The sequence below is a fragment of the Varanus komodoensis genome, unplaced genomic scaffold (genome assembly GCF_004798865.1).
Source record: "Varanus komodoensis strain SLA01 unplaced genomic scaffold, ASM479886v1 scaffold75, whole genome shotgun sequence".
Lineage (NCBI taxonomy): Eukaryota > Metazoa > Chordata > Lepidosauria > Squamata > Varanidae > Varanus > Varanus komodoensis.
In genome coordinates, this window is record NW_025336416.1 from 346,614 (window position 1) to 373,081 (window position 26,468).

Genomic DNA, 26,468 nt, shown 5'->3' on the forward strand with positions numbered 1-26,468 from the left:
TTTCTTGTTACATGAAAATCTTCATCAATTCATTTTGCACAATTTTGTTTTGCTTTTAAAAATTTGAGGAGATAATTCCTGGTGACCTATATGTGATGAAATTGTCTTCCAGTTAGGAGTAAAAGCTTTAAACTCTGATCATTGCAAATGATCATTATGAACACAGTAAGGAAATTCTGATTCTTTTAACCCGTTCATATGTGTATGGATGGCAGTTGGAAAACTAAGCTACTTTAAGGAATATAACTATACTTATATAGACCATCTCTTCATTCCACTTTTAGAGCTTTTCCAATTTTGTCTGACCCAGATACATTTATGGCACTGAAACTCTACTGAGTCATCTCTACATTATTTAATTGCTTCTCTACACAACACTGACTTTTAAGCCATTTTACTTGCACAAGGCAGATTTGTCCAGGTGGATGATTCTGCAGGAGACCACCGATCTTAACAGAGTTTTGAACTAATTTTTTTTCCTGTTACCATGATGACCATTTTAGATTTCATTTTACTCACAAGCTAAATACTGTCTCTTTTGTGCACACTAATAAGAGATTTTAATTCAGAAAAGTAGTGTGTCTCCTTTCTATGCTGACTGCAGCTTTAATAACCCTGTGGCACAGTACACCAGAAGGTTTTCTTGCTAGTTGCCAGCATTAGATTTATAGTTGTGGTCTATAGGTAAGCCTATTTCTGAAATCATGGCAGAAATGGATACTCCTTAGGAAGGCCTTTAGCAGATTTAGTTTGCTCTTACAAGTTATGAAGACATTTGACCTTGGAATGTGAGAAGAGTCTTGAGGGCTGCATCTTGCCAACAGCAATATGGTCAGCATGGTGTGGATGCTTCTTTGGTGCACCATCTGTAAAATGGCAGCAGTCATGCTTGCTTGTACTTCATGAGTTGATGGTAAATGGATGCATGTATGACTAAAGTGGAAATAGGAGTTACTTCCATAGTAGGTTCACACAGTAGCACTCCACTTGCATATTTGGATAACATTTTAATGCATGTGTCTGAAGTTGGATGCAGACCATAAAAGTTTGTTCCGTTAAGGTGCCATATTTAAATTCCTTTTTTAAAAGACAGCTCTAACTTATTTGGCTCCTGCTTCTTTCACTTTTGAGCTATAGTGGGCCTTAAAAAAATGTTACTCTGTGTGATTGCCCCTCTGATTGTCTGCTGCTGAATTTTTCCCTGTGGTGGGAGCCAGTTAACAGCAGTTTTTCTTTAAAACAAGACGTGTGGGGAGCACAGCAGAGACAGAGTCATGCTCCTGGAAGTTTGCCATAAGCATAATTTGTTTCTAAACAGGTTCACAGGCAAAATTGCCACTTTTTGCCCTGCACCAGCAATTTCTGAGATGGGCACGTGGTCCCAGGTGGACTTTGTTGCATGCAAAGGAATTCTCTCATAAGCATTAAAAGTTGCCCACCCAGATTTAAGGCATTGAAATGTATACAACCTTCACTTTCTTTTTCTAATCCTACCATTTCCTTCTACCTCAATGGTTGCTGCATCTGATGATTGTTGATCATGTTTAAAGTTAACTTGGGTTGCTCTTAAAGGCCTTTACAGAACCCTAGATGAAAATAGGTCTCCAGGAGCCCAGTATGGGCCAAATTTACATAAGAACAGGTGGGGGTAGTGTAAAGTTAATGTGTGATTTCACTCCTTTTTCTTCAATGCTATAATATACCTGCACTTGTCCATAACATAATTGATCTAAGGAAGTAATCTAGGCAAGATAGCATTTAAGTGGCAAAGTAGTCTTGTATGAAAATACCACTTTGCTCACAGAACAGTATGCATTTTCTTTGTTTTAACATCAATATTAAACAGAGTAATTCAACTAATAGCTTTTCTGCATTGTTCAGTTTAAATGCTCCAAGAGGTGGGACACTACTCCAAGTTCATTTGCAGCCAGATAGAATGAGCGTTGTACTTGTGCATTTCCACTCTTTTCTTGTATACAGTTTCTTTAAGAGAAAGTGGAAGGAAATGAGAAGCGGGAGAATATAGGGTTTTGAAATAAAGGTTGGAGAGCATGCAAGAGTACACCTCATTTATGTTCCCTAACAACTCCCTGCCCTAACAGAGGGAACATGACCTCTAGCCACTGATAGCCTTTTCTTATATCCCTTTATAAAGCCATTGGGACTGATCTCCGTCTCTACACCTTGTGTTAGAGAATTCTGCACCATGTGACTTTTATTATATTAGATGGTACATAACTATTGAATTATTCTAATTTAAACCCAGGCTATGGATAGTGGGCATGTATCACTTTTTCAGTTCTGACTTTTTGTTGAATTGATTCAGTAGGATTGGCTAACAAAAATAGTACAAAAATGGTGCTGTTTGCATATTTCCAAATGAAAAGTTTCATTTTCAAAACTTCACTGCACAAGTTACACATGGTTGATTCTACACCCCTGGGTGAATTTAATAGTCAGCACACATTGCTTGCAATTTACGAGATATAAAAAGCTGTTACCCACTGCTGGATGGAGCTTAGCAAGAGCACTTTTAGAGCTAACGTTGCGATTGCTCTGCAGACATGAGTGACTGCAAATTTTGTGCTTTACAAATGAACGCTGAGGAGTTTAGGATTGCCTAGCCCTGATGGCCCTACATTCCTGATAGGTTTCCTGGTATTGCCAGTTTCAAATAATGCAATTGCTGAAGGGCAAACAATGATGGCTGTGCCCATTGCCTCAAATCAATGAAAACCGAGGCTCTGCTGCAGATGTCACCACTGTGCAACTCACTGCCATTTGTTGTGTCCTGTCACAAACGTGGGAATACAACCAATTCAGTTGCAGCTTGAAATGGGGGGGTGGGGTAGATTAACTATAAGGACATAAGCAAAGCCATGCTGCCCAGATCCAAGGTCCATCTAGTCCAGCGCTTTGCACACATGGTGGCAGACCAGCCGGTCACAGGATCCCTTAAGCAGGACGGGTACAAGACCTTCTCCTGCCCAAATTCTTCAGCAGCTCATTGATGAGTCATAGAATAGTAGAGTTGGAAGGGGCCAAGAAGGCCGTCGGGTCCAAGCCCCTGCTCAGTGCAGGGATGGCGCAGGATGGGTGTGATCTGGTCTCAGCAGAGCTCCTGATAACAAGCCGGATGTTGGAAACTGGATGTTGCCGCTGGACCTCCAGTCGTCCCTCTCTTTGCCACAACGACCAATTTAAAATAATACTGCTTTATTCTTCTTTGAAGAACTAAGATGACTTTCAACACTTAGAATATCATATCTGAAAAATAAATCAGATTCACAGCTAAACCCAGACTTTTATCCACTTGAATAAAATATTCTTAGTCTATTAATTATAGAGGAAGCACCTTTCTTTTTTTTTTAAAGAAAGCGAAAAAAAGGATAGTCTTTCATCTTTTTTCCTGGGGGCTTGTATATTCTGTCTTTGGGATGTCTAGAGTGGAATTTGACAGGTTACTGCAAAGAAAAGGTTTTCTAAAAAATCTTAGATAAGACTAGTAAATTTGTTAGTGCTATGTTAATGGATGTTAGTGATTATTTCCCTTTTTAATTTCATATGTGACCCTTGAAAACAAATACTTAGCATTAACTTTATTTCACTTCATCAATTACTGAGTTTGAAAATATGGTTACTGAGATACAGGCAGCAACATCCCGCAATAATGTTTTCTAATGCTTTAATAACACTGTCTAATGCACGGACACTTTTAGAAACTTAATTTCTGCATTATTTCTCCTTGGTATCACATCTTAGCTAATACTTAAGTTGCTGGTTCTGTGTTTTCTAATGGTTTGGTTTAAAACATGATCCTGCATCTTTCCAAATGCAATACTTGCAATATGGGTCCTATTAAATAATCTTTGCCTTAGTCTAAGATTTTGTATTGAGACTTATGCTTTAATTCTCTGGGAACTACTTCTCTGCACGAAATTAGATTGATTTGAAGTAAATATTTGCATTGTTTTACAGCTGTTCTATGCATTGATCTAAGTATTGTAGAGATGCAACTCCATTTCTTTGCCCATGTTTGAAAATGTGTGCAGAATGAGACTTCAGAAAGGCATAGATATGGTTAATATATGTTATCAAGAAGAGATAGTAACATGGTTCTATAGAAATTTCTGGTATGTCTGTTTAGATAGTGGCTAACTTTTATTGTCCCTCTACATATCTCCATATAGAATAACTGTTTGTCAAAACATAAACTCCAGATTGAATATAATCTAGCTAGCAGTATTTTCTTCAAGTCAGAAAATACTGCACTTTCAAATCCTAATCTTGTATTAAAATTCCTTTTCAAACTCCAATTAGCTATCTTTAAATACTGAAATGGTAATGACTGTATTCGGATTTTTACCCTAATTCAGTGTATATTGGAAAACTTTCTATTTATCATTTCTCTAAAGCACATGTCAGGTGAGAACCATTCACACATTGTAGTGAGTAGCTAGAGTGTTTGCCTGAAATTATGGAATTTGAATGTGAGTTCAAATCTCACTAAGTCACTAAATTCACTGTGTGACTTTGGGCCAGTCACACATAATGAGTCTCTCTTGTAAGAACTTTGTAGTGTTTTTGTGAGGATAAAATAGTAGATGAAAAGAACTGTTTGCACTACCTTGAACTTCTTGGTAGAAAGGTGGGAAAGTAATCTAATACATTATATTCTCTTTCTCTGTGTATTCTAAATTTATAACATAGCATATGCAGCAAAGCTATTTTTTCAAATAACATTGGCACAGTCCAAGTTAAATAGCCTCAGATTGTTCTTGTTCCAGGTGGAACTGTATTTTGTTCTGCACATATGTAAGTGATACAGTTGCGGCAAACTATCCTATTATACTCTCTGATGCAATTAGAGCTTTTATGCATTTTCCTCCTAGTATATTTTGTAATATTTAGTCATAATTGGTGATCCCTCACAAAAAATCCTGTAAGCATGTTGGAATACAGCCTGCCAGTTCTTCTTCTTTTAAAAGAAAAAGTGCAAATAGGAATAATTGGTAACAAAGCAAAGCTTTAAATATTATTTTAATAAGTAATAAACAAACCCATGAAAATGTATGTTCAGTCTTTTTTTCAAAATACTTAATTAAAAAATTAAAAATAAAAGTTCTTGTTTATATCTATCCCTGTGTTGCCTGGATTGAGTCTCAAGTTTATTGGCTCTCAAGTTTATCATTTATTGTTCACCATTCTGGAATCCGTCTAGATGTGGATTGGTATATAAATGTATATGATATTTAAATGGATGTGTGATTTTAATTTAAAATGAGATGTTCCTTGATTTTGGAACTTCTGTTTTAAAGTGTCCCCAAATTCTTACAATCCCTCAGTTGCATAAGATAGCAGCTTTGTTTGACCTGCACCACTGTGACATCAGCTCAATTAGTGTTATCAGAAAAGACTGAAACAGAGAGCAGAAGGTGAGGATATCAGTGGATTGGAAAGGACCTTTGGGTGGAACTCCCCAACACTTAATTTGTTTGTACAGACAGAACCATTGGTAGAATTACATATACAGATGTGAGTTTTGTTTCCAATGATTTCTAATGATTCAATGATTTCTAATGGTGGCTGTCATTACTTATATTTTGTAGTGAGAACTCAGCCAGAACTGGTCTATTTGCTCATTAGGGGCAAATAATGACTATATTCCAGTCAGTGATGGGTAAATTAATAGATGTGTGTTACAAGCAAATAAATTCACTGTCTTTTGTTGCACTGGATTTAGCGGAGTTAATTTTGCACTGTACATTTTGTGTTCTAGACATTATAGGAAGCGCTGCCAGGGTCGTATGCGGAAGCATGTGGGTGACCTGTGTCTACAAGCCGGAATGTTACAGGATTCTCTTGTTCACTACCATATGGCTGTGGAACTTCTCCGTTCTGTAAATGACTTTTTGTGGCTTGGAGGTAGGAATGATTAAAACTAAAACATAAACTATTTAGAAAGCTTCCAGATTTAGTTTCTGGAGTCTTTGTGTTACAGTTTAAAGGAAAAGGTGACTTTTTGAAGTCATATGTTAATAAAAATAATAAAAGAGGATAGAGATGACCCTAAAATTTAGAATGAACTTTATGCTTCAGGTCATCTAAGTTTTGTGTTCTTGGTTTGATACTGTTTGTATACACAAAGGAAAGTGATAAGCATTCTAGGGTACAGTAGCTATACCATCTTGTTCCTATTTTACTGTTCTGCTTCTTCTTTGAGGGGTGCACAAGTACCTTAGTATTCTCTGGGTGGGGGGGAGTTGACTGAGGAGTACAGAATTGGTATAAAATATGGCACAGACATTCAGCTACTAGCCTTGTTTTCTCAGCACCTGGGTGCATGAATTTATTTTATTCTCGTTACACTGTGGAGGACTGAAACCTTCCTCCATTAAGATGTATATTGCAGGCATCATACTGAATCATACTGTTAATGTGATGGAGACCTGTGGCCGTAATTCCTCTGTGAATGCACCTGTACTAGGTAGATTATTACCACTTTCCTGTGTGCAGCATAGATGCCGGCATAGATACTTTGCTTGATATTGCTGCCCCTGCCCACACCCCCATGGAAGGGGCATTGGATGTTAAGACTGGTTTGGCAGCGTTCTGCAATTCTGTTTATCTTTGCCTGCTTCTCTGCTTGCCTGCATGCCTTATACATTTTGCAAGTGAGTCGGCTGTGGTATCGCTACTATTTAAAATAATTGTTTTTTTTAATCTGTAGCTGCTCTTGAAGGATTATGTTCAGCCTCTGTTATCTATCACTATCCTGGAGGTACAGGAGGTAAACTTGGTTCTCGCAGAACACCGGGAAGTTCACTCCCTGCGGAAGCAGGCAACAGGCACAGGCCAGGTAAGTCAAACGTTTGATATATGTGAAAGCTCTTGTCTCCGTAATTCGGTAGTTAAATATTCTGTTGGTGGCCCACAGCTTTAGAGGGGTGTGTGTTTGTGTGTGTGCTTTAACTGATGTAATCCAAATATTTGTACTAGTGTACGCATGCTGCCTTTTAGCTTTTCCATGCAGTCCTACAAATCTTAATCTCTCAGTGGTACAATATTCTGTCCATGTGCAGTGGACAGGCTGAGAAACTATTAAAAAATTGAAAAATATACCACCCATACAAGAGGATTAACACTTTGTTTGCTGGATGGCAACCTGCAGGTGGGCAGTGACACTGTAGGCACAATTGATTAGTCTCAAAGCAAAGGAAGTCCAACAATGTACCTTTCGGTTGCAACTTGGCAGATAATCCAACTAAAAACCAAAGTGTCAAGATTTTCTGGTGTGTTGAAATACTTGAGGTAGAGAAACTTGCAAGAAGCCTGGAGGTTAATCGTTTTCCCATTTGACTCTGCTGTTCACGGACTGTATGCGGTTCATCAGTGGTGCTCTCATGCTCACATCAGTAGCTGTGCATGACACACAACTAAATTTCAGGCCACTCTTTAGAAACTTTAGAAAGAATGGGTTCTGAATAAATAGCAATTGTATTCCACCTTTCCTGTGCAACATCAGTCAAAACAGTAAAAATAATAAGAAAATGTAACAGAAATTAAACTAACCCATATTGAAATTCAACATAACATCACATATCAAAGTTGTAAAATAAGCAAAACCACTTAAAAACAAAGGCAGTGCTAAGTCAGAAGCAGCAGCAATTAAAGGCATCCAATTAAAATAATTTATTTTCACTTCCTCGCATTGTCATTGAAAAGAAAGCAAAGTGAACTTTCTGAAGGAGAGAATTCCAAGGTCTGAAGTGTGGTCGCGGAAAAGGCCGCTCTCATGTTCCTGCCAAACACACCGGTGGCGTTGCTAGTATACAGAGAAGCACCTAATTTGTAGGTCTTCATGCCTGGTTAAGATTATACTGGAGCAGGTGGTTCTTGAGGAACCTGCTCTTCAGGCCACTGATCACTTTAAAGGTCACTAGCATTTCAGCAGCCAATACAGCTGTTAAAACAAGGGCTTCTGACAACATGCTTTAGTAGTTAGTCTGGCTAAAGCATTGCAGATTTGACGTATTCTTTAAAGGCAGCGCACTTAGATCCTATGCAATAATAGTTCTTGAATAGTTCAGCTAAGAAGTACTAGGGCATGAGCTTCCATGGCCAAATCAGATGTCTAAAGAAAAGAATGCAGTTGGTACACTGGCCAAAGCCGTGCTGGTGGATGGCTGTCGCTTTCCCAGCATGACTGTATTGTGACTGAATTGTTCCGCAGAAGCCTTTTCCTAAGGAAAAATGTTTTTACTTAACTTAAACAAATTGTGTTAAAATGTTATTGGGGCAAAGACACACACACACACACACACACACACACACACACACAGTATTTTCATTCTTATGAATCACTACTGCTTTAATTGCAATAGTGGTGTCAGGTGTTTATGGATACATAATTTCATATGCTAATAGTACATTCCTATGCAAGTTTAGACAGGAAAAAAGGCCTAGAGCTTCTGCGTTCCCCATCCAGTGATACTTTTTAATTGTGGGTTTTTTTCCTGTCTAAACCTGAATAGGATTTTGCCTTAATTGTGGTTTAATACCATCAATGCAACCCGGTTTAGTAGAGTCTAACTGAACATTTTACTTGTGTGAATTATGGGAGATTTGCTTATTATGAAAATTAAGCAGAATGCCTTTTAGTGGCTATTGAAAATAAGCATAAATTCCAGTTAATGTATTTTAGGGTGAATTTCAGTTAATGTGTTTAATGGAAATTTCATCGTTTCCTTTATTTGCTTTACAAGTTTTAATGAATAATTTGTAAGGTAATCTATAAGATGGTGACAGTTCTCTGTGCCAGGCTTCCCCATTTTGGTGTCTTCTAGATACTGAATGTACAATTCCTATCATCCTTGGCCAGCATGGCTAATCTCCGTATGACAGGATGTGTGGTGCTAATCATCTGAAAGGCATCCAGTTGGTAAAGGCTGATTTACATGCTTCCCTAGATCAATTGACCTCAGTGAGACTTTCTTTTGAGTAAATGTGCAAAGGATCGATGCGTTAGGGAACTACAGAAACAAACTAAGTTTAACATTGAATTAGAAGAAATACATGTGTAGCTGTACAGCCTACTTTTCTTTTTCATAACTTACATTGCTTCCAGCCTCATCAGAGAGGAGAATGCTTCCGTTGTGCATATTCAGGGTTCATTTTTACACTACTTTAAAGCAACACTGTAAATAATTACCGAAGGACTGGTCACTAATGACTGTCCCATTAGCGGCTGCTCTTTTTGTAACGATCAGGCTGCTGTCACTCTGCGTGCTCACCCTGAGCCCAGGAGACGGACCCGTGCAAAGCAGATCCCTCTGCCCTTCCTTTCCTGCGCTCCCATCCCATATCAGAAAGAAGATAAATATGTATCTGATCATTGGTCTCCACATTCCTTCTATACGTAGGAGCAAATGATAGCAGAGATAGTCCTGTGCTAGGCACTGTATAAATTCACTGTATGTAAAGCCTATTTCTCCTTGATGCGTGAGAGTTTCGTCTCCCACCTCACATGACAAAAGGTCTTTCCAGGTTGCCTAAGCCATCACTTTTGTGCTTCCATGTATTAAACAGAGGGCACTGCTTGCCAAATGGCTGAGGAATTCTGGGAGCTGTAGGACATTTTTCCGTCTAAACATGCATGGGATCATCCATAGGATTAATGTTCAGACTGGAGACTGACTTCGCACCTCACTAAACTCACGGAGTTTTGCTTTCAAGCCAGTGGGGTTACTGCATTAGTCACCGTGCTGCTCATATCTTCTGGCCTTTAGATGAGAGTAAACATGTCTCCTTGTTTAGGAGAGTCACTGCTACTTACAACATATGCTAGCAAATTATAATGCTGTTATGAGGGCAAAAGGTACACTATAACTGATATGATTTCAGTGTCCTTGCAGATAATTCTGCAAAGGCCATTAGCCACTTTCCTCACAAATACCTCTGTTATCATTAGAACACTATGACTGTCCTTAAAAAAAATCGTTCTTCTATATTTTTGGCATTTAAATCTACTCTTTTAATCTTACAATCATTTGGCTGCTTTGTCGCTCACAGGCAGTTCTTAATAGTTGCAGACAGCTAGGCAAGGGAGCTATTTACAAGTCTGGATTTCTTCTTGTACTGTAAAGTAAAAACTGAACATTCTGAATTTTTTAGCCATGGCTGTAAATATTGATATTGAAATACAATAAAGTACCCTGCCTTTAAAAAAGAAATCCAAGGTGACTAACCAAAGTGAGTTAAAATGTATAATACATTATTACTCTTGTGCGTCAATCCTGCCTAATTTTTCCTCAATAAGATGACTCAAGCAGAAGAGAATGAATCAAATTCTCCTTGAATAATTTATTTTGGTTTCAGGACAGATCAAGGGATTTTAAAATAATGCTGTTAATATTAGCATATGGCATATAATGTGTGTTGAGTCTGGATCTTTCACTATTAATATCGATATCAGCAAGCATCTTCTGTCACCAGATAAGTGATGTCTCATGTTGTACAAGTCTCAGCTCTCTCCAGTTTCAAATTTATGACCCAGCAGGGTTTTTTCCCCCACCATTGAGAGAAGTAGTTAAAATGGAAGATGCACTAGGAAGTTTCAGTTTCCAGAACTGCATCCCTCCTGCCCCTTAATATTTGACCATAAAATGCTCAGCCCTCTTTGACTATATAAGCATAGCAGGTGAAGACCTATGGGCAGCCACAAACCCTTCCCATTTGGAAAGTTCCCCTCCCTGCCTAGCATGCACATGATTACAGGGTTGTTCTAGGCTGCCAGAAGCTCTGAACAGGGATTCTCCTCTTTGGAATGGTGATACTCGGCAACACTGCTTTGATTCCACTGCTGACAATAATTAAGGTTTGTAAATAAGTTGGCTGCCCGAATATGTACGACGAGTGAGAATCTCCTTCGGATAGCTAGTGGGGGAAGCGTTATTAATATACAAAAAAAGAAGTGTAGTACATTGGTGTATGAAGGGTACATGTCATAGTAAAAATATTTGTGGGCTTATGTGCATGGAGGCATCGGTAAGGCTGTAAAAACGGAATGACAGAATCAATTGTATCACAATCATAGGACAGCCAGTAAGTTTCCATGCTCTCTCTCAGTGTCAGCAGTTAGGTTTTTAAGATTCTGTAGATGATTGGCTTACTGTAAAATATATTTAATGCCCATTTTTGTTATGGCAATGCAGAAGGTTAATGTTGTCACTTTGGTTTTCCCTTAGGGGCACAAGAAGTTCTTATTGATCCAGGTATATTGTCTTTATAAATGTGTTGTGTCAATAAATACATCTTTGTGTTAATTGTCACTATATGTTGTAGGACTTTTTAAAATCTCATTTGAAATCTCACTTCCTGCCTCCCCAGATCTTGATAAATTGTGGACCTTGCAGTCAAAGAAGCTAATGCATCCTATATATGGGGATTCTCAGTTGTTTGAGGTCCCTCTGATGTCCCTGAAACATAGGGGTTTTTCTTTAAGATTTAATTCCCTTTAACCATCAATTAGTAGTTAGGTTAAAGCTCAGGAAGCCAAGGTTCCATTTAGATGCCAGGAAGCACTTCCTGACAGTTAGGGCCCTGAGGGCATGGAACCCTCGGGAGGTGGTTGAGGCCCCATCGGTGAGGGTGTTCAAAGATTGGCTGGACATGCACATGGTGGGCATGTTGTGAGCAGAGCCAGCTGGAGCCGGAGGTCAGACTAGATGGCCCGGGAGACCCCTTCTAACTCGCTCTGTTTCTGTGTTTCTGTGTTAACCCACAATTAACCTATAGCGTCTGGGTTCATGTCTTAACCCCTGATCAGGCCAAGTGGGTGTTGAAAATTCCAAAGGGGCGAATCACTATGGTGGTTAATTAGCCCCCCCCCCATTTGCTGCTGTTGTATGTGAACAGCTCCATAGTTTAGAATCAGTTTGGTCAGATATTAATTAATTTGGTCAGATATTATTTCCTGTATGCTTATCAAAAGATGTACTGGATACTATCCAGTGCTGCCCATACATTATTGGGATGTTAGTGCTCGGTAAGGCAACAGAAAAAAGTGGAAATGCTTGTTTCTGGAAGAGGACAAGTCAACAGAGTTCTATTGACTTGTGTTGTTCTGGAAACAAGCACTGCTGTTTCATTTCCAAGGCTGCTTTTGTAAGCACTAGTTCCTTTTGTGCTCATGGTAGGTCCCATGGGTTTCATGAAGCTAGTGGAAATGCAGTGGAAACATTGCATACTCCCCATTCTTTCTACCTTTTTTGAATAGTTCTAAAAATAATTTTCATTATATAATGAAAATTAGAACATTGCAGAAATATTCTTGATAATTTTCATTATTCTCCAGTTTGTCTATACCCTGAATTATTTATTTATTAGCTTGCTTTGCTCTTTATTAACACTTCTGCTGAGTAAAGATGCTCGCTCTGAAAAGGAGTTCCTGAAGCACAGTTTTTTTATTCAACTCGTTCTAATGTCCTGGTTGATATTAACTGAGATCAGCTGTTACTATAACATTTCCTGCTTCCCTCCAATGCAGGGGCCCTCACATCAAATGGCATTAATGCAGATACCAGTACTGAAATAGGACGTGCTAAAAACTGTCTTAGCCCTGAAGACATTATAGAAAAGTACAAAGAGGCTATTTCTTACTATAGCAAGGTAATGTTGCTACGTTATTTCACATCAAAAACTCAAATAAAGCCCACCAATTTCAATTCATGTATGTGATAGTGTTCCCCTCATGATTTCTTGAAGGACTTCCATTGGGCCTACAAGCCAGTGGGGTTTGTACAGAGGTTCTGATTCTTAGAAAATACTTTTCTAGTGTGAACTTGTGGTTTCAGGATGATGCCATTCTAAATTTATGACCGTATAGTAAGTTGCACATATACAACTTAAATATCTTAAGATGGAGTAACCACATCTGGTTATCACGATAATCTATGTGTTAGTATTGTGAATAAGGCTCGGGCTTGTTAGCGCTGCTTGCTTTTGGGAGAGAAGCAATGGGTCAGTAGTGCAGCACATAGTTTGCATGGAGAAGATCCAGGATTCAATCTTTGCTGTCTCCAAGTAGGGTTGGAAAACTTCCTGAAACCCTGGAGTGATGCTGCCAGTCAGTGTTGACAGTACTGGGTAGAAGGATCAACCGTCTGATTGCAATATTTTTATTGGGCATGGTTGTAAGGAGGAGATTGAAAAATAAACTTCTGTTTATAACTAAACGTGATTTTAGTCTAATGTCTAAACCTAGAGAAATTGTTGCTAGTGTTAACTTTTGTTGAAGGAAACATGCCAATTTCAAACTGAGATTTATAAAGCTAGCTTGTTTCAAGAAGTCATAACTGATGTCAATTACCGTTACTTGTTCAGGTGTAGAATCAAACCTTTGTTCATTAAGAAATGAAGCAGACTGATTCTTCCTACAACCTCACTGGAGAAGGGAGGATGTATGGGCATGTTTTCGTTTATGTAACAGTCAACCATAGATCTTATAATTCTGTTTCAAAGTAATTGTATGACACCGAGAAGACTTGTTTATAGGTGTCATATGAATGCAGATAATAAATACATCATTACAGCCAAATGCTGTAAATATCTATTTCTTCCAACTGAGAAGGCTTTTGAATTTGAAAACCATGTTGTTGCAGAACGTGAACCTGCTGAATTAAGACATTCATTAAGCCCTTGGGAAATCTTGCCTCTATCTTCAGAAGTTCTACCGCATTTATTGTAACAAATAGCTGCATTCTTACCCTGCAGTTGAGCTGCAAAGCTAATTCTGATTATCCACCTCTTTTACTAATTGTTTTGGTGGCTGGGAGGAGGTACAGCTAGGAAGAGAAGTAGGAACTACAGGAGCAGAAAGCATTTTCTTCTAAAAACAGGCCTGATTGTATCTGCTGGAGTCCACTTGCCTGGTTTACCTTTCCTTTCCCTCTTCCTATTGCTTCAGAGCGCTAGATGCACTGCTTTGTTTTGGGGCTGTGGGCTATAGGAAAGCTGCTCAAAGTGCAGCTTTATGTGTCCTGAGTTACAACCTGAATCAGGTATGTGAACTGCCGTTCTAGAGTAAACAATGTTTTAGAGAAACTGGGGAACCCAAATGTATCTGCCTTTCTTCATCCCAGCAGTCCTAAGTACACTCTGAAACAATTCTAAGGCCTGCTAGATCCCTGTTTGCATGTCAGCAGACTCTTTCCCCCCAGTTTCATCTCAAGTTTGAAATCATGCAAACATCACGATTTCAACATGGAGTCAATCTTTTTTTTTTCCGTCTCTTCCTCCCTCCTCAACTACTTTTTGCAACATTTTGTCTGATGAAGAGATTTTGAGATCTCAGAAGCTTGTGTTCCTTTGGTGGCTGCACTAGAAATATTATTCTGCAATGGAGTCTTGAATAAGACACTCAGTACATATACATCTCAATAACAAGTGCCAAAGAATGTAAGATTTATGTAGTCATTTCTCTCACACAAATGGGCGACTTTTCTGGCATGCAAGAAGCTGTAGTACAAAGAAGATAAAAATATCTTGTGGAAGTAGCATTTTGGTGACGTTTCTGCAGATCTCATCCAGTGTGTTAGGGATTCACAGTGAAGTGAATTTTGTTGTCTTTAGAATGGAACACAATTCCTCACATTTTTGCTTTTTTAGACAAGGTGCGACAGTTTTGAAATTGGCTTGGAAAACTACTTTTTAATCAACTGGTGGTGATGTTTGTTTTCTGCTGTTCCTCAGAGGAGCTCAAGGCAGTGTGCGCCTTTTCCCTTATATGCTCTTTTCTTGCAGTACAAGAATGCTGGTGTGATTGAATTGGAAGCTTGTGTGAAAGCAGTGAGAGTGCTGGCAATACAGAAGAGAAGCATGGAAGCGTCTGAATTCCTCCAGAATGCGGTCTATATCAATCTTCGTCAGGTGAGAACACTTCTCGCTTTAGAAAAATAGAAACAGAACGAGTCAGACGGGGTCTCCTGGGTCATCCAGTCTGACCCTGAGCTCCACTCTTGACATCCCTTCCATGTGCATGTCCAAAAACAACACAGAGCAGCGGCAGCGGCCGTTTTAAGGTAAAAATAAAGTATCCGATAACTTTTGCCTCTTTAAAAAACAGAATATAAGTAAATTCCTGTTGTATTTATTAAAGGCCTGTCTGATCCAGGGTCTTGTTTTGTACAGGATTTAGCCGGAGGCCTCTGACACAAAGTACAGACCCTTAAGTACAGGCACCTAATCTTAGAAAACTTACATGTTCAGTCTAGATGATAATTTAATGGTTTATGAAGCTAGGGGCAAATGTTGAGCTCGAACACCTTTTTCGTGCCCCGTCCTCTCCTGTGTGCTGTTTCAACACTTTATTTTTTGGCTTACGTTAAGCTAGATTTTCTCAGTGCAGGTTTAACAGGCAACTCTAGTCTAGTTAACAAGCCAGAATAACAAGCCACAGTGTGTGACCTAATATAAATTAACAAGCCAGGATATGATCTTGGGTTGCTAAGTGGCATTATGCCATAGTTTTTTGGTTTGAATGTAATGAACCTTGGTTTAATGCAGGGTAGAAAGTAAATGTCAGTGCAGTGTCTAAATGGTGGAGCCCTCAGCTCTGATGCTTATTTCTGGCCTTAGAAGACATGACTTGTTTTTAATGTGAGGTTATACAAGTTGCTACATGTCTCTGGAAACTGCTTATAGAATTCATATATTTTCTTGATCTTACGAGTATATATTCCAACGTGATTTTTTTAAATGGCAATTATTTGAAAAGTAATTAAAAACAGGTGGTTTGTGGTTGTAAGCTTTACTAGTATAATCAGTGAGGTTCTAAAATTTCTTCAAAATAGCTCAAATTGAGTTGTTGGGATAAAAGTGACAATTTACAGGAAGACAGGAATGACTATTTCCCTAGCACTGTATAAAATCAATCCGTAGTACTTATTGGACATGTGACCTGTTAAGTCTTACATTAGATGGTTTTCTGTGCAGGAATTTTGAGTACAACTCCTCTTATCAATCATCTGTTCCTTCTGAATATTAACTTTTCTTCAGAACTTTTTTTCCCTGAATTTTTGGATATAAGTCTCCAGCAATCGTAGGAGACTCTCAGTATGTGCATGTTACACATTGTTCACTAGGGGTCAGCAGTGTTACACCGTAAGAATTGGCCACTGCTGGCTGACTTACCACTGATATAAAATACTGCCTAACAGACCCTTGAGTTATCCAAACAAAATACTTTTTCCTCTTGCAGGCCTGTTTTCACTTCTGGGTTTACTTCTCTCTTTAAATATTCCAGTCAAACAGCAGAAATAATGAGTCCTGATGGGATTTGAGACAACTGAAACAGAATTGGTATTTTGGGATAGTTGTATTATTTATTTCATGTCCCTCAAGACTTTTGCTGCTTGTCCCCCAAGCTGAGTTCTCAGGAAGAGCTATCTGCTGAACAATGGATGGTGTCTGAATTCTTAAATGTGTAGAAACACAAAATGTCATTAGGCTTCCCCTCCGGAGTTTCTTGGAAATCTCTGATTGTTCTAACTTTCTGTTGTGTCTTGTACTTTATAATCTGGCTGTCAGTCTCTTTGTCTAGCTAAAACGTATTATTTGCTTCCATCTAGAACTAGAATACTTCATTTGTCCCCTAATACTCAGCATCACTAAAATTATAGTTCTTAAAGATATAATCCTGCATTCAAAGAGCTGGTGAGATTCTGTATTGGGGAACAAATAAAACGATTCTGCTTTGATGTGCTTGCCTTGTAGAACTACTGACTTTTTACTTTACTGGAACATGCAGACCTTGTGCTGTTCGCTAACTTGCTTGTGCAGCTTGTCTCAGTTTCATAAGCAGGCTGCCATGTGGGCTCCCATTCACGAAGTTGGGTTTTGAAGATTTATGGAACCAGTTTTTAACAGGCCTTTGGATTCTGTCTGTAAACCATGATATCAAAGCCATTTTACAACACCATAAAATACATATGTGGTACACATTTTAATATGCAGATGCTTTTCTCTTTAAATGTTTCCACAGGGGTTTTTATATAAAACACTTTAGGAACCCAGAAATGGTTTAATATGTTGGATGAAAGAAACAAAACAACAAAAACTGAATCCTGTCATATATACATCTTTTAGGATCTTTTCAAAGCTATGTTTGCAATGCTTCACATAGACTTTACATAAATGTTATTTACATAACTGATTATTATATTTCACCTGTGCAGTTCAGTACTTGAACCACTCAAACTAGCTAACAGAAGAAGTTGCAAACAACGTCTTAACAACACACTAAAATTGACCATATAGGCAGCAGATGAAAAACAAAACCTATTAATACCGGCCATGGAAAACTTATTGGTTCTGTAGTTTTCCTCGAAGGCCATGATTCAACAAAATGTACATGCATGCAGGGGAGAACTTCACTTCTAACTGGAGGCTTAGGAACATCCAAGCTGTTGCATGAATATCTGTACTAGAAACTTTTCTGCAGCATCCATTGGGTGATTTTGTCACATTTCTTGGATGGCTATTGCCATTACTTGCCTTTCTCTTTAGGAGACACCTTGTAGACTTTAGAGTTTTTGGTTCCATCCTGTTTTTTTTCTCTTTCTGAGATTGCATGCTATTTAATATGTTTTAATGCACGGTATGCTAACAGATTTTTGAAAGGTATTGTCATGAGCTGGTCCCTTCCTCATTTTCCTTCTGTTTATCAAACTCAAAATGAAACCTTTGAAGTGCAATTTTTTATTGAAACATAACTGGTTACAGAGCACTACAAATATTTATTTATTTAAATTTTCTTATATATCCACTAATTATTGTAACATCTCAAAGGGGTTTACATAAAAATGGACTTAACTAAAGTTGAGGGGAAATATCTGCCCATGTAGAGTTCAATTCAAAGTGAAACTTCCCCTCTGTTCTTCTCTTTCCATAAAGCTTCTGACTCCATCTTCAGGTTAGTGTTTGCTTCTCAAGGGCTGGACCGTGGGAATGCTGGAGAAATTCTAATTGTGCGGCATGCCTTTCCCACCGCCAACTGACTGGGTCAAAGAATTCTTGTTGTATCCGCTTCCCTTCCTAGTCTGAAAAAAACTCTCCTCTCTTTCTAAGGCAGGCACGCTCTGAGAAACTTCACCAGGTAACCTTGAGTCAGACAATTCCTCCTCCCCCGCTTGCTCCTCAGCCTCTTTTTCAGAGTTAGACAAATCCATCAGGATTTAGGGTCATACTGAGCAAGAGGAACTTTTGCTTATTTGAACACTTATTTTTGTTTACTCTTCTAGCTTTCCGAGGAAGAAAAAATTCAGCGTTACAGTATCCTTTCGGAGCTTTATGAGCGCATTGGATTTCATCGCAAATCGGCTTTTTTCAAGCGTGTGGCAGCAATGCAGTGTGTGGCACCCAGCATAACAGAGCCTGGCTGGAGAGCCTGTTATAAACTTCTCCTGGAGACCCTTCCTGGTTACAGTCTGTCTTTGGATCCAAAGGATTTCAGCAAAGGTGCATATTCAAAGAAAGAATAAAACACTGTCACTACTACTTCAAAACCCCCATCCTTTTGCTTTTTATGGAAGCTAGTAAATTAGTGTAAAGAAGTCAGTAGATTAAGTATCATCACTTGAAGTGGAGGTAGTGTCATGGACATGATCCTTCAAGCTCATTTCTGGTATTGTGGCACAGGACCCCCAAAATGAGTGAACTCTGCAGCAAATCCCACAGTAAAAGTTTAGTGTTTACACTCTTAAGAATTCACAAAGCTGGGAACAATTAGTTCTCGGTTCCATAAGTCATTCCCTAATACTCCAGATCTGTGTTAGAGATCCAGACGACTTGGATTCCCCATTGTAATTGCTGCAGCTCAAAGGGTCCAAAAGTTTCTCATTGTAACCCATCCCTGGGAATCCGGGACAAGTGCCCTGCAGGAAGTAAAGAACTCATTTGAACCTCTGTGTTGAAGCCAATCAAATCCAAAAGTCGAGACAGGATCAAGAGTACAGGGTGCCTCAAAAGTCGCCATATATAGGAAAAAATAACAAACTCACATTTAATAATAAAATAAGAGAAAACTTTACAAGAGGAGACTTCGTGTGTGTGTGTGTAGAAAGAGGCGGCCAAAACGTAGAGAATATTTTGTAATGAATATTCTGTAAATAAAGGTACATTTTGCTACAATTTCCTATTTTCCCTTTGTATGGCGACTTTTGGGACACCCTGTAGATTTGGAATAATCCCATGAGTGCAGCGATTTTTAATGACCTTGGCAACATCGCTACAGGCACAGAAAATCCAAGAGTCCGGTTCAGTTCATTCCGGATCACAACTGTGGGCTACCGATGATGGAGATACGGAATCCATAGGGGATGGTTAGAGGATGTAGGCCAGTAAAGGTGAGATTGTTCCTAGCAAATATTCTCAGCTTGGGCAGCTGCTTAAAAGCAAAGGTCTGGCTATAATAGCACTCCTGAACAATTGATTAACAAAGGATTTTAACTCATCAGCGAGGCTCTGGCCCAAACAGAATGTCCCCTTTCTGCTCTCCTGAGCTGATGTTTCAACCTGTATTGCCTTTGAAAGCTCTCTACTTCTTCTGGCAGGTTCCCACAGAGAGGCTATCTGCTTCCTTCGCTGTCCTGGCTGCTTTTGTCTGGAAATAGTGACAGAGATATGCTCACTTATTCTGATATTCTACAGGCTGAAGTAGCTCAAACCAGCCCCCATCCCTTTTCCTCTTGCCATTCCATGAGTGACTAGACATAGCCAAACCCTTAGGTTCTTGGCTTCTCACTACTGATCTGATTCTGACTATATACTATTTTATTTATTTAGTTATTTATTTCTATGCTACCCCATAACTGAAGCTTTTTGGATGGTTTACAACAAACGATAGAGCCCACTGCAGCAATGGACCGTTCAGCTGCGTGGGTAGCATCCAGGAGTGACACTGTGCTAACAAAAACCAGCACTAGCAGAGTATCATGAGCACTTGCTAGAGCAATGGAAGGTGGAGATGATTGGCTTTTGAATTTTGGTGCTGTCTCCACCACATTTTGTTGGCAAATTGGCAGTTTCCCCATTGTGCAGCCAATGCCAGTTATGTTCTACAAGCATTATTCATGCAAAGACAGTGTCAACAGCACCCTTGATGGAGCACAGCTTGCTCTTAATCCATAGATCCAACCCATAGATGAGGCAAAGCGAGGCAATCAAAGGTGAACTAGAGGGCGATTTTTCTGGAGAGGGTGCAGCAGTGGTTTTCTTTATGTCACCTGATTCTCTGTCAGTTTCAAAATGTTTAATTGAAACAGTTTGCAATGATATTAACAAGTTCTTTATCCCAAGGTCTTATGCTTATTATCGTATAATTATGGTGCCTTGGAGTTGGAGATCTTAAGCCTTTTGGAGGGGCACTAGGAAGATTATCTCTGATACGCTGCCCCCATCCTTATTGAGGCAGTACCTCACAGAATCATTGCCTTGTCTGCTGGAAGTTTTTTTTTTTTTATTATTATTTATTTATTTAGTGCGCTTCTATGCCGCCCCATTCGCCAAAGCCTCAGGGCGGCTCACAACAATAAATAAATACATATCAACCATATAAAAACAATATAATAACAATATAATTGGAGACGTCCTGGCCAAAGATACAAAATCAGTAAATAATATTAACAATTAAAATGCCGTTTAAATAAAAAGGTCTTGGCCTGGTGCCGAAAACAAATAACGACGGCGCCAGGCAGACCTCTCTGGGGAGCGCATTCCATAGATTGGGCGCCACCGCAGAGAAGGCCCTTCTCCGGGTGCTTACCCTCCTAATATCCTTCATGGAGGGCTCCTGGAGAAGGGCCTCTCCTGCTGATTTCAAGGGGCGGGCGGGCATGTATGGACGCAAGCGCTCCTTTAAATGAACTTACAAAGGACATGTTGTAGAAGAGCGATTGCTGTTGACCTTTGAGAATTATTCAACAAATATTTTTGACTTTTTGCTGTTGCAGGAACTCATCGTGGTTGGGCTGCGGTACAGATGCGCTTGCTTCATGAATTAGTGTATGCCTCTAGAAGAATGGGAAATCCAGCACTTTCTGTCCGACACTTATCTTTTCTGTTACAAACCATGCTGGACTTTCTGTCTGATCAAGGTATTTTTTAAAATCTGCAATATCGGTGTCATAAAGCTATTACTAAAACATGGAATCTAAAATATTACTTTAGGCATGCCCGGTGGGGTTCTTGGCATTTCCTAGTGGGAGCACACACTGATTTTGAAAATCCCTGTAATTTAAATCTTGAACTCATCTTACTGGTTTTAGAACAGCTCTGTTGCTGTCCTGTGCATGGCTGGGAAAATCCAAAGTGCTGACATTAACTTATAAGGCCTGGAATGATATTACAAGAGCTGCTCACTCCGGTCTAGCTCAGGGAGCCAAGGTTCCATTTAGATGCCAGGAGGCACTTCCTGACAGTCAGGACCTCAAGGGCATGGAATGGGCTTCCATGGGAGGTGGTTGAGGCCCCATCGGTGAAGGTGTTCAAGGACAGGCTGGACATGCACATGGTGGGCATGTCATGAGTGGAGTCGGCTGGAGCCGGGGGTCAGACTAGATGGCCTGGGAGACCTCTTCTGACTCGCTCTGTTTCTATGTTTCTATGTCTTCTGGGGAGGCACTCCTGCTGTGTGAATGGTGGGTGGTCACCAGAGATGGGTCCCTCTCCGTGATGGTGCCTATCTTTGGAATGCCCTCCCTAAGTTTGCATGCCTGACGCTGGTTCTTTGGTACCAGACAAGAAATGATTTTCATGCTTTTAGCATAGTTAATTGTTCTAGCGACGGCTGCTTTTGAAGTTTCTAGTGTTTAGTGCTGGAATATTTTAGTATTGTACTATTTTATCTGCTGCAGCTTCATTATTTTTCAGCTTTATGCTATGCTTTTATTGTTGACTTGCTGTTAATATTTGTGATTTTAATCTGCCTCAAGTTGTGATGAATTCATTAAATAGTATTCCCTAAATAAACACATAAAAGTAGCTTGCCATGTGGCTTGGAGAGGGCAGACATTACTGTTTTATTTATGTATTATTTATTATTTATATGCCACCAAGCCGTCTGAAGGACTCTCCAGGCAGCATCCATCATTCAACAAAGCCAAAATAAAAAAAATCACAATTTCAGAATACTAAAATCAATAAAAGCACTAAAACCTGTCAATAAAAATATGAATAGCAATAGTTATAACAATGATCGTTCTAAATCATGTCCTGATTAGACAGACAGCCATTAATAATCTAAATCCCATAAAACTGAATAAATCATCTTAAAAATAATTGTGAAAATGAGTGGAAAAGGGAAATGTTTTCACCTGGCACCTAAATGAGAGCAGAGTTGGCGCCAAGTGAGTTTCTCTGGGAATCCCGTTCCATAAGTGGCGGGCGGCCACTGCGAAGGCCCTTCTGTTTCCCATCCTTGAGGGGCTCTTTAAGAAGGGCCTCATGCCCAGATCTTAACAGGTGGGTAGGCATATATGGGAGAAGGTGATCTTTCAGGAAACCTTGTCCTAAGCCACGAAGGACTTTATATATTTAAACAATCACTTTAAATAGGAGCCAAGCATCTAAGGAAAATTTGTCTGAACTTCCACATAAAATACTAATTTAAAGTTAGTGATTTTTCAAAAAGTTTTGTATAAATCATCTCTCTATGGAATTACTCACACGCATGCTTCCTTGATGTGAAATTCAGAACTAAATACTTGCTGTTTTAATTTTAAAAATAACTTAATATTTCTAAGGGACTGAAGTCCCTTACAAGTCCCTTACCATTAAATTCCCTTAGAAGCTGGTTCAGCTGGTGAGATATTAAGCTGTAGAAATTTAGCCTTTGTCAGACTTGTAGCATCAATTCAGAAAGCATGCTACAGTGATATGGTTTGTGACATATAAAATAACATAGATGGTTAGCAAAGCAATACAACTCTACTTTGAAAGGTTCTGCAAGTCATGAGCTTGCAAGGAAAATGGCTTAATGTACTATCTGGATTGATAAAACTTCATTATGGACAACGTTCTTCACTATGCACAGGGAATCGAACTTTTGAAAGTGAATGCTGGGAAGGTGGATGACCCACGCGGAGAACCATCTCCAAACCATGGATTGCCTATAACATGTTGAAGGCTCAATCTTATATGTATTTAGAGAGAGAAGAAAGTTAGAAGACCCAGTGTTCCCCAGCCAGTCATGTATCCGACTGTCTCCTTAGATACATAAATTGTAGGCAGAGCAAGCCATCCTTTTTGTATTGTTGGAGTGAGCTTGTTGTTGTTGTTAGTTGCGAAGTCGTGTCTGACCCATCGTAACCCCATGGACAACTTTCCTCCAGGCCTTCCTGTCCTCCACCTTCTTCCGGAGTCCACTCAAGCTCACACCAACTGCTTCAGTGACTCCATTCAGCCACCTCATCCTCTGCCGCCCCCTTCTTCTTTTGCCATCCATTGTTCCCAGCATTAGGCTTTTCTCCAGAGAGTCCTTCCTTCTCATTAGGTGGCCAAAGTACTTGAGTTTCCTCTTCAGGATCTGTCCTTCTGAAGAGCAGTCAGGGTTGATCTCCTCTAGGACTGACCGGTTTGATCGCCTTGTGGTCCAAGGGACTCGCAGGAGTCTCCTCCAGCACCACAATTCAAAGGCCTCAATCCTTCGGCGCTCAGCCTTCCTTATGGTCCAGCTTTCACAGCCATACATCGCAACTGGGAAAACCATAGCCTTGACTATACGCACTTTTGTCAGCAGGGTGAGGTTACTGCTTTTTAGTATGCAGTCTAGATTTGCCATAGCTGGACTGAGCTAGAGAAGTACAATTCAACAATTCAGTATAGAAATATTGTAAAGGACAGACTAGTGTTGAGATTAGCATGTTTCATGATATTCTTTGTATCAAATAAATAGTGCATTTTACCATAGTGCCATGATACATGACAAGCACTTGGTGCTGGCATATTATTTATATACATATATTTACAGAGTTAATATCTCATTTGATATAGAAAATTGCTTCGTTTCCTTGTTCTGTCAAAATACCTGAGGTATTCTTCTTGGTGTATGCATTTTCCTTATAGTGAAGCAGCTGTTGCAAATAATGAGAGAATGAGGAATAAAAGTTTCTAGCTCTCTGGAAAATCACAATGCGGAGATGGATTAAGATGCTGCTATGCATGGCTGGTGCATGAAATTAAATTCCGAAAGTAGAGGAGCCTAAAACACATACTTTCTTGGAAACATAAACGAAGCCACTGTTAGCAGCTTCATTTGTATTCCCGTGCTAGCCTTAATGTATTTGTCATCTAATTGTAGAACAATGGACTTTCTGCTCTTCATCGGTATTTAGCCCCAGTCACATTTATGGGATTATTCAGATATTACACCATGGTTAAAAGCAACAATATTGTAACTATGTTTTGTGACTTATGAAGGGATATAGAAAGTGACAAGCTAGGAACAAGAAATCCAGTTTTGAAGGAGTTCCAGGTCAGAGTTGGTTGGACTGCAGCAACTTCGGCACAGATGCTGACATGGTAACCCTTAGCTCCCATTGAACTGCCCCTCCTCTCTATAGACAGAGTAGAAGCTCAGAGGAGTTAACAAGCGTGCATATAGCTGCTTGAGTTCTCTGTTGCAGTAGTCTAACTTTGGAGGAGGAGAAGTTGGTTAACTCAAATACAGTGTGCAACTGGGAAAGGGCAGATCATCTTGCTGTTACAGTTTTTAAAAAAATCAGTCTATTTTCTAGTGATGCTGTTTTCAACTCCATGTCTCAGACCCCAGATTTTAGCTTCTCATTTCTAGGCTTCCAGGCACCAAGGTATCCAGTTCAGTCTTAGGGTTAGTTTTTGGATCACATTCTGACCTTATGCACAACTCCATCTCCTGGGGATAGAGGGAAATGACTTTCCATCATTCTGAAGCATCCTGTTTTTCAGGATGTACTTTTTGTACTTTTTTCTATCTACAGCTGCCCCAGACCTTTCCCCACTCAGTTTTGCACGCTTTTATCTTACCTGCCAGCTCACATCCCTGCCTTGCGTCTGTTGCCCTTAAGGTCCTGTGAGAGATTTTTTCCAGCCAAAATGGCCTTTTACCTCTCCCATTGTATGTGCAAATGTTACATTGTTTCCCTTTTCTGACCTCACAAGAGCACAGCCAAAGGCAGGCAGATGATAGGTAATTTTTAGTCCTTTATACTTACAAAAGACTAAGGTCCTAAAGTCAGTTTTTGCTCGGTTGTACCATACATAATATAAATGCAAAAATGGTTCACTGCATGAGACTGATAATTGATAATCCTTTCTTAATTTGATATTACAGTATGATAGTGTAATAGCTCCTGTGTAACTTACCTTACCTAATACAGGGCTGATCCAATTTGCTTGACGTATTCATTTATATCCATGTTTCTCCCATCTCTCAAGATGGCTCCATGCAGTTGCCAGGTGGTCCCCCTCCAAGCTCAGGGCAACCCCAGACCTGCTTAGATTCAACTTGGTCGATGCCTGATGTGCCTTCAGACCCTCTCTTTCTTGTTCATTTTATATTGCATTTTCCTTCAGGGATTGTATCCTGCCGAGTCTTGGACCGGTGCTTCACTTAATGTGCGGTTGGAGAACAGGGAGAGATTGGCTCTCTTACCTCTGCTTTTTAGAAGGCTCGTGATTTGGCTAAAGTAGGGAATGGAAATCAGTAATGGGGCTTGTGCATTTCATTATGAGCTTCTCTACTTTTCCTTGCCAGTTCAAGCATGGACCGAGATGCTGCATAGTTTCCTCCATCTAGATAGCAATTGAGCCCAGACATACCAACTTTCAGGGGTTTGCAGATTGAGACCATTCTCTGGGCCCTTGCAGTAGTGCATTTAAAAACAGTATGGTGCCACCACATGAATATGTTTAGCAAAGGGTTTGTGACTGTCTGGGAAATATGCCTTGCACCATGATTTTCAGGTTTTGCTACATTCATCTTACTGTGAATTCATGTACACTCATCAGCATTTTTATTTCTGAGGGAACAGCGCTCTTAATACTGGAAAGTTGGAGATTTCTTAGATACTATTGAAAGAAAAGTTTTCCTACTGAAAACATTCTGCAGAGTGGCTTGGACTCTTTCATCTCTGTAGTTAACAACGGTTATAAGATGCTTTTTAGATTTAATAGCAAATTCTGCAAGCTATATTGGATAGTTATGGAAAACCATTTTTAACATAAATATTGGGTAATAGATTTAAAAGTGGAAATAATTGAGGATTTAATAGACTGAGCAGGGAATGGGGTAAAAAGTAATATTTAGCATTAATTAATGAGTAAAAGTAAAGGATTGCTTTTTGGCTAATGAGCTGGTTTAATGTGCTGAAAAGTATATTGGTTAATTGAATGTCCCTGCAACTTGTCTTTGCTTAACTTATTAGCTTTTTTCT

The 26,468-nt window shown here is 39.4% G+C and overlaps 1 protein-coding gene across 3 annotated transcripts in view; it reads left to right on the top strand.

Moving 5' to 3' along the window:
* The window catches only part of TRAPPC9 (trafficking protein particle complex subunit 9), a 310,144-nt gene that overhangs the window by 6,669 nt on the left and 277,007 nt on the right, over nt 1-26,468 (top strand). For all 3 annotated transcript variants that reach the window (XM_044452875.1, XM_044452874.1, XM_044452876.1), the window contains exons 3-9: nt 5,780-5,925; nt 6,731-6,859; nt 11,247-11,273; nt 12,548-12,669; nt 14,803-14,928; nt 18,300-18,516; nt 21,009-21,152. In XM_044452875.1, the coding sequence (XP_044308810.1) occupies nt 5,780-5,925; nt 6,731-6,859; nt 11,247-11,273; nt 12,548-12,669; nt 14,803-14,928; nt 18,300-18,516; nt 21,009-21,152 (911 nt within the window). The remainder of the gene's footprint in view (nt 1-5,779; nt 5,926-6,730; nt 6,860-11,246; nt 11,274-12,547; nt 12,670-14,802; nt 14,929-18,299; nt 18,517-21,008; nt 21,153-26,468) is intronic.